We start from the raw sequence: 9,030 nt of genomic DNA, 5'->3' as shown, positions 1-9,030 counted from the left end.
TTCAACCGAAACAGTAACACTAAATTTACCATTTTTCATCTATTTTTTTAAATATAGTATATATTTGAATTTGTAAGTTTTGTATTTGTATGTTGTTTTAATTTAATTTTACGAATAATTTATATTGATTTCTTAAAAATATTTAAATATTATATTTTACATGTCGTAATGAATTTAAATATTATTTAAATTAATTTATTTTTACTTTTTAACATCATGTCTAAAATGTACATTTAATTTCTTATAGCACTTCTAACAACAACACTAAATACTTATAATTTAGAAACTACACTTTTTTCACAATATTTTTCAATCATAATAAAAAAATACTAAATTAACCCTATTCCATCTAAAAACTTTAAAAATGCTTTTAGATCCAACAAAAAGAAAATGTTGCTATTCACGCAATTTTTTTTCTTTTTTATCATTCAATTATAAAAAGTCACAAAATAGTCATCCAACAATTCAATTTTATCTTTTTTTAGTCATTTACAGTCTAATATAAAAATGGAGACACCAAAAAATCCTAGACAGTTAGGTGACCAAAAAATAAATTTACTGATAGTTGAGTGATCATTTTGCAACTTCTCATAACTGGGTAATCAAAAAAGAAAAAGAAAAAAGTTAAGTGACTACTAATGTAGCTTACCCTTTATTTATTTATGATACAATTGTTAATACATTTTTTTAACATTAATCTTAATAAGTTACTATTATATCTGCTTTTTTTGATACAATGTTTAAAATTACTCATAGCCCCTCCCAACTTTTAAATAGGAAAATAATGTGCTTTAATGTATTCGAACCCACATCCTTTTGCACTAACAACAATGTCAATATCAATTAAATTAAGACTCAATCGATTAAACAAATACAATTTTAAACAACCTTACATGTATACAATTTTAAAATAATAGACAAAATACAAAGTAAACTTAAAAATAAATAAACGGATATACACAAAATTCATGTATTCATGCTTGGTTCTACCCATTAATCTAGAAGCCAACATTGTGCATTGACTTGCAGTTAGCTTGTAAAATGGGTAGGAAAGTGAAACCCCAAGGTACAGAAGGAAATCATTTCCAGGCCCATGTATTTTGTTAGTATTATGCATAGGCTTCAATCTTTGGGTGTCCAATAAAGCTGAATCCCTCACAAAAAGTACATAAAAAGGATCTAATTGAGTGCAGAAAAATCATGTGGAGGTGGAAGTGAGAGTGATTTCCTTTTTCTTTTTGGGTTTAATAATTATTTAACTACAAATTTAAGAATATTTTTTAACTTAATGCATGATAAAAAATGTTAATTAATTCTACACTTTTTTTATAAATATCAGATATTACAAAAGCATGTATTAAAATATAAATGATCGAAAAAATAATAATGGAGGGAGGTAGGCCCTTTTTGTCAATTTATAACATTTGGCATGCAAAATAAGAGACTGAGTTCGATAACTTTTTCCTATTTTATCCTTATCTTTTGTTTCACATTAATTTTCGAATTTGACATTTTTTTCAATTTAATTTTAAAATTACACCATATTATCATAATATAATGAAATTTAAATTTATGATCAAAGTGAAATAAATTATCATATTTCGAAACAAATGTAAACAAAAAATTAAAGATCAAAATAAAAAAATAAAAACTAAATATTACTTAACTCCAAACATAAAAAAGGTAAAAAAGAAAATTTTGTTGCCCTTTAGGCCTTAGCCCCATTTTAAGGTAATGGATGTTGAAAAAAATTATGGATATTATATAATGTTTTAATTTTAATATAATATTTAGAATTATTTATAATTCTTTATCAATCATTAAATTGGAAAATGAATATATTTTAATACATTTAAACTTATATCTTATTATATTAACAATAATATCGATACTAACTGAATTAAATCGGCAATTTTTAAAATAAATTTATTTTCATTAATTTAAATCTATTTATTAGTTTCTAATATATAATAAAAAATTTAATTATTAATACGTGTGCATGTTGTGGTAAGATGCGCATTCTCAAGAGCAAATAGTTGGAGAAAATGCAAACGGGAGCATGTAGGTGCTAGCCTAAAAAATGAAAAATTGTATTTTTTTATATTTTGACCCTCAAACAAAAAATATATATATATTAAAATGATAAAATTATAGATTAATATATGATAAAAATATTTTTAAATTTTAAAAATTATAATTCGGTTACTATAATTGTTTAAAAAAATTTAAATTCATCCCTAACTGCAAAAAAGCTCAAAATAATAAATAGTAATACAAATATAGTAAAATTTTAAGTTTTAATCTAAAAAATTGAACTAACACCAATGAAATCGAGTTTAATAACCCATACGGATGCAAATGATTCAGACCATACACTACTTTTCTAATCTATTTTTCTTAAGCAGCTCAGGCTTGTGTTTTTTTTCAGCCGATAAAACCCCCACATCGCCACCACTTTCAGAGCTCTTTTTCAATCATCTTCAAATTCTCTCCCACTCTCCCTTTTTCTTACAACAACAAAAAGAAAAATGTCGAATATGTTCTTGAAAATGTTTCATCTCTGCTTCACAAATCTTAAATCAATGGACGAATCTTCAATCTTACTCCCATCATCATCAATAAAACAAGATCCTTCATCGTTTCCCAAGAACTTTAACTCCCTTTACGACCTTTCAACATCATCAGCCTCCACTTCCCTTTTAACACCTTCCATTCTCACCACAGATTCCGACTCCGACGCCGACGCCACACCTGATTTCGCCACCGTATACGCTTCCCACCGTTTCTTCTTCTCTTCTCCAGGTCGTTCTAACTCCATCATCGAGTCACCCGATACAAGGCCCGAAGCTGAACCTAACAACGAGACGACAACCGAAACACCGCCTCAACCACCGCCCATGGACGGTGGCGTTGCTGTCAAGAAATACTCGCCGGACCCATACAAAGATTTTAGGTTTTCAATGCAAGAAATGATCGAAGCGAGGAACTTAACTGATGTGAACAAAGACTGGGACTTCCTGCATGAACTACTCATTTGTTACCTTACTTTAAACCCCAAAAACACCCACAAGTTCATCGTTAGTGCTTTTGCTGATATCATTGTTTGTCTGCTCTCATCGTCGCCGGAATCCGATACACCCGAAAACCACCGCCGGTGATTCTCTTTTTTTTTTTTTTATCCTTTTCATTAATTCCTAGTAAAAATAGTTAATAATTTAGAAGGAAAAAAAAATGAAAGATATTGGCGGTTGTTTTTGTTCTTTTTTGGACTTTTGTTGCATGGGATGTTGATGTCTCGAGCCACTGTCATTTGGCTATGTTACATATATATATAAATGTTTTGTACTTAAATGGTGTAATTTTTTTTTGGTTAAAATATGCTACAAGTATGTGTACTCCTTGAAAATTAAAAATTCAGTCTCTATACTTTAATGTCATAAATTTAGTCTTTTATTTTTAAATTTTAAAATTAAGATTGAACTATTATCACTGTTTTTTTTGTTAAATTCAAGTTTATTATGAAATATTTTTATTATATTGTTACTAAATGAGTATTTTTATTTTAAAATGTCAAAACAACAAGTTTAACTAAAAATAATAATAGTATTAATGGTTAAACTTGAATTTTGAAATCAAAATAAAATTCTTAAATTTTGAAAACTACACATTTTAACCATTTTTTTCCTTGTTAAGTGTTGTGAAAATGGTGAGACAGAGTTGGTTTATAATTGTTGTTTTTGTGTGGTCCATTGATGAGAAAATTTTGCATACAAAATCACGAGGTTGGCTCTTTTTATTGTGTTAATATTTTGGACAAGTTAGCTGCTACATGTCGGGTCCATGTAGTTGATGCCATTGTAATAATTGAAAGTCCCAATTCTAAGCATGTTTGTATTATTCAATGACAATCTTTGGGGTGCAGAAATAATATGTCCAGTAAATCAAAAATAAAGTTAAAAACAAAATTTATAAATGAAAATGATATTCTTGTTCAAAGGGTTAGCCATGTTAATTGCAATCACATAGTAGAAGAAGTAGGTGCCAAAATTGTCATTTCCATCATCCTATTATTGAATTTATGTATAAAAATTCCTTGCTCAACTAATATGAATTTAAAAAAAATAGAAATTAAAATTCTCTTACATGTCATTAAATTTATGGTTATTAAAATAATTATTTCTAATTAATTTTTCATTAAAAAAATACTTGAACCTCGTGATTTTATGCCATGTAATTATTTATCACTTTCATTCAAATTATTTCATGACTTATATGTATGTTGACGTGTCATAACTATTTCACACAATATTTTTGGAAATTGAGTATACTATAATGATAAAAATCATAAATTGAACAATAAAAGGTGGTTTTAACGATGCTATAATTTAATTATAATTGATTGGTACAATCACTTCTAACATGTAAAAGTTATACGGAGGCACTTATATATATTAAAATTCATATTGCATTTTACCTCTTTTACTTAAAAATAAGTAAAATAGCCCTTGTATATTAAATCATATAGTAAATTGGTATTTTTGTTAAAATTTCATCAATTTCTACTGTTAAAAATTGACGGAATAATTAAATAGTTACACGTGGCATGCCACATTTACCTAATGATGACATACATGGATTAGTTTTTAACAATAGAAATTAATGGAATTTTTAACATGTAAGGACTAATTTATCCATTTTTTAGTAGATGGAACAAAATAAAATCGACTTCTAATATAAATACCTCTATAATACTTTTACACTTTTAAAAATAGCTTCTTATATATCAACCATCTTCCATACTAGCTTCTAATCCTACATTTACACATTTAATATTCAATTAATTGTTCAAATATTATATTTTAATTACAACAATTAATGTAAAATAGTATTTTATTTAAATTATTAATATAATTCAAATATTCTAATTTATCAATTCAAATATTGCAATAAAAAATTTAAATCATTCAACATATAATATATATTTACTTTATGTAATTAATGTAAAGTAATATTATTCAAAATAATAACTAATTAACATCATTAACTCTAATATTAATTAATTAATTATAATCAATATGATTAAGATTCTATTCAAGTAATAACTCTATTTTATATCAATAAAATCATCGCAACTTTTTTTAGTCAAAATATTTTAACTAATTATAATTACCAAAACTATTTTCCTGTAAAAATTTTATGTTTATAGTTCTATTTAAGTAATAGTTTTTTAAAAAATAGCAAAAAATATATAATTATACAATTTACTTTGATTTTTAAATTAATAATTCTAAATTAAATATTATAATTATTTTCAAATATAAATTTAATAATATGATAAAAATAAATAATATTCTGATTAGTTCAAAGGTTTTCTAAATTTGTGGTTTATATATATATATATATATATATATATATTATAAATTAGTCTTTAAATATATTTTTATCTTTTAAAACAAGTTGGTTTAAATTATACATATCCAATGCAAATTGTAGACTAGATAGCCGCTAAAGGGATTATACAATATTTTTAATAATATTAATTGAAAATAGCCCTAAAAATTGCATGGAGGAAGAAAGATGAAGAATATTGAGAAAATTGAGAGTCTGGTTTGCTCTTTACATATTTTATAAGTGCTTATAAGACTCAAAAGGGAGGCAAACTAATAGGATCCAAAGAGATATGCTAACAACTTCAAGTAAAAAAGAAATAAAAGAATGAATTAATAATATTATTTTTTCACCTTTTTAATTAATTAACAAAATCCCTAAAGTTAGTTGGTTTAGGTAAGGTTAAAACCAGACCATTTGTCTTAAGTGTTTCCACTAATAAAATAATTTAAGACCCCATTTTTTTTTTTTTTTTTTTGAAGTCACATATAGACATTTGGTGGAATGAAAAAAAGTAATCCCCAAAACCCAATGTCAACATTGTGCAACTTTGTTTTATATTAAGACAAATAGACAACCATCTTTATTTGGAAACACAACAACAACTTATTTTAAGTGAGGAACATGGATTAACCAAGATTAGATTAATAATATGAGGCCAAATGTAGGGTTTAGGGTTATATTTAGGTATAATAATGGCGAGTAAATCCCAATTAAAGAAGCAAAGGTGTGGAGAATCATAATCTTGTTTTTGGCTTTCAAGGTATAGGCTTCAATAAAACAATTTTAATATTGTTTTTGGCTTACTTTGTCTGCACATTGTTTCAATTAGGTATAGCAAAATTGTTTAAACCGGATTGGATCAAAAGATTAGATCAAGAGTTAATTAAGATATTGATTTAGAGAAGAGTATTGAACCTATTAATACGAACTGATTGAATTAAATTTTTAATTTTATAATTTTTTTTATTAAATTGATCAAATCGATTTCATTATTGATCCGATTTTAAAAATATTAAAAGACGGTGTTAGAAGGGCAAACAAATCTTGACTCCTCAAAAATTGGTGAAATTTTAATATAAATCCTTTACAAAGTATACAATTATAAAACAATACATTAATAAAATTACACTTTAATTTTCTAAAAATTCCGACTTGATTTTACCACTAGATTAATGACAATTTTTTGGTCTTGAGAGTTGCTTCAACTTTTATAATTCATTGAATAGAATCAATTTGATTTTTTTAATTAGGGTATTTTCAAATTTTATTTGATTTGAAATTAACCTATCTGAAAACCCTAATAATAAATACTCTTTTTCTTTTTCTTTTTTAAATGATACTGCCTCAACTCAATTTCATTTTTTGTAAATATTAAATTAAAGAATAGGTAGTTAACATATATTAAAAATTTTGTCGCATCTAAAATACATATATATGTTTAAAAATAATATATAATAAATAATAAAACATATGGTATGAAATTAATTAATCATAATAACGCATGAAATATGTACACTTTTAAAATAAAAATTAATTAAATTGTGAGTAAAACGAAATTTAAACACATAAATATAACATATTAGCAATACTAAATGCACTTCAATTGGTTGTCGTGGTGTTTGTCATCAATCGTGAATTGGTATCGAGTTGAATTGTGACTCAATTGAATTAACAACATTATTAATATAGATAGATAGATACAACTAATGGATATAATAAATTGTGTATATTAAAATGAAATTTTGATTGAGTGGTAAATTAATGTTTTATTAATCTAATTGACGTGAATTCAAATTCTCATTTTTATTGATTTTTGTTAAAAATAAAAAGATTAAAGTGCCTTCAAATAATATAATTTTTTTAATATTAATCTCATTGTGGTTCTTATTTGATACAATGCCTAGAATTACTCATAACCCCTCTCCAATTTTTGAATAGGAGGATAATGCGCTTCAGCATAATTGAACCCACATCCTCCCGCACTAATAATAATATTGATCCTAATCGAGTTAAGAGTTAATCAGTTAATATAATTTTTTTTAAATGTAAAGTAATTTTTTTAAATGAGTTAGAGATTGGATTAATAAAAATAAATTTGAGTGTGAGAGGGAGTAATATGCCAGAGAGAACTGAAACACTAGAGTCAGGTAGGAAGAGATCAGCTCTCTAAACTGATTTCTTCGTCCTACAGATCTTTTAAACGGCTCCACCAAACCCCACTTCCACATGATGTAGTCCCAAAGTTTTTTAGGTTTAAAATCACTAATGATGAACAGAATTACGGGAAAGAGTATTATAGAGATTTTTTATTAAAATTCAGATTATGTTTTTTAGGTCCTAAAAGAATCTATTAGATGTAAGTTTGATGATAGTATAATCAATAATAATAACGACAGAATCTTTAAACGTTGTTGAAAGGAATAATTATAAATTTTGAAAAATTATTTCTATAAATTATAAAATAGACACGAATAATATATTAATTTTTTAAAATTAAATTAAATATATAAAAATATAACAAATTTATATAACATGAATAATTAATTAGCAGGGGTCGAAGTTTTTAATTTCTTTGAAAACATAAAAAAAGGAAAAGAAAAGAAGAAACGGAAGAAAAATGTGCAGTGCAGAGCAGAGCAGAGGATTCTGTCAAAATTGTACGCATATGGAGAGTTAACTAAGTTACTATATCAATGGTGATTTTTGGAATTTAGTTCCTCGGGAATTGAGTAATTTTTATTTTCATGGTTTTGTTGGATTTGGAGTGACATTTCGTTTTTCATGGAATTGTATTTGAATAGGCCATTGGCTTCTTGTAATTGCATATGACATTGAACACTGCACATTTCCATTGCACGCCAAAATTTTAAATCCATTTGCTATTGTCTTCACCCTAATGCATGATATCGACATTTCATATCATATATTATATATATATAATGGAGTTTGGATTTGGCAATATATCTATCTTCCTAGACCTTCCCAAGTGATATGATTCACTGCTCATTGACCATACAACCTTTGCTTTCTCATTGGACATCAATCAACTCTTTAAAAAATTAAAATATACAATTCTCTTAAAAGATATTGTATATAACACCCTAAACTCGGCCTGGATGTTATGACCGAATCTGGCTATATTACGTGAGAGTATTTTTATTTTTTTGAAAACGCATTGACCTTAACACCATTCCAGTTATTATCTATTACTTAGTACAGGAAAACGTGGACTAATTAATTTGCTTTAAAACATTTCTTTTACGCGTAAGCTTTCGAAACCCAATAATTTTCGAAACCATTATTATTTACAAAAAACCTTGGTTTATTTTAGGAAAACGGTACTTTGTTACGTTGCGGTTTATAAATCCATAATCAACATTTCAAAATCCCAAATTAAAAACCAAATAGTCCCAAAATTCATCGATGTAACTGCAAAAACCGTAAATAAGAAGTTTGGTAGTGGTGGTCACCGCCTAAGCCCTCCGCTGTACCAATCCGTCAAGCCCGGGGATTTCCTACACAAATTAAACAGAAAAGGGTGAGTTTTTCCAAACTCAGTGTGTAATCCCCACAGAAATCACACACACAGAATACACATCGGGTGCCATAAATAAACAGTCAGAGCTGGAGCCCTTTACA

At 26.2% G+C, this 9,030-nt stretch overlaps 1 protein-coding gene across 1 annotated transcript; it reads left to right on the top strand.

Annotated features, from left to right (window-relative positions):
- The first annotated feature begins 2,347 nt into the window (after positions 1-2,347).
- LOC108456202 (transcription repressor OFP12) lies at positions 2,348-3,441 on the top strand. The gene has a single exon (XM_017754798.2). It carries the CDS (start codon positions 2,529-2,531, stop codon positions 3,156-3,158), a length of 630 nt encoding a protein of 209 aa, XP_017610287.1. The 5' UTR covers positions 2,348-2,528; the 3' UTR covers positions 3,159-3,441.
- Positions 3,442-9,030: the final 5,589 nt, after the last annotated feature.

This window comes from Gossypium arboreum, chromosome 9, assembly GCF_025698485.1.
Source record: "Gossypium arboreum isolate Shixiya-1 chromosome 9, ASM2569848v2, whole genome shotgun sequence".
In the NCBI taxonomy this organism is placed as follows: domain Eukaryota; kingdom Viridiplantae; phylum Streptophyta; class Magnoliopsida; order Malvales; family Malvaceae; genus Gossypium; species Gossypium arboreum.
Note: the sequence above shows the minus strand (reverse complement) of the source record. Positions and strands in the feature narration are given on the sequence as shown.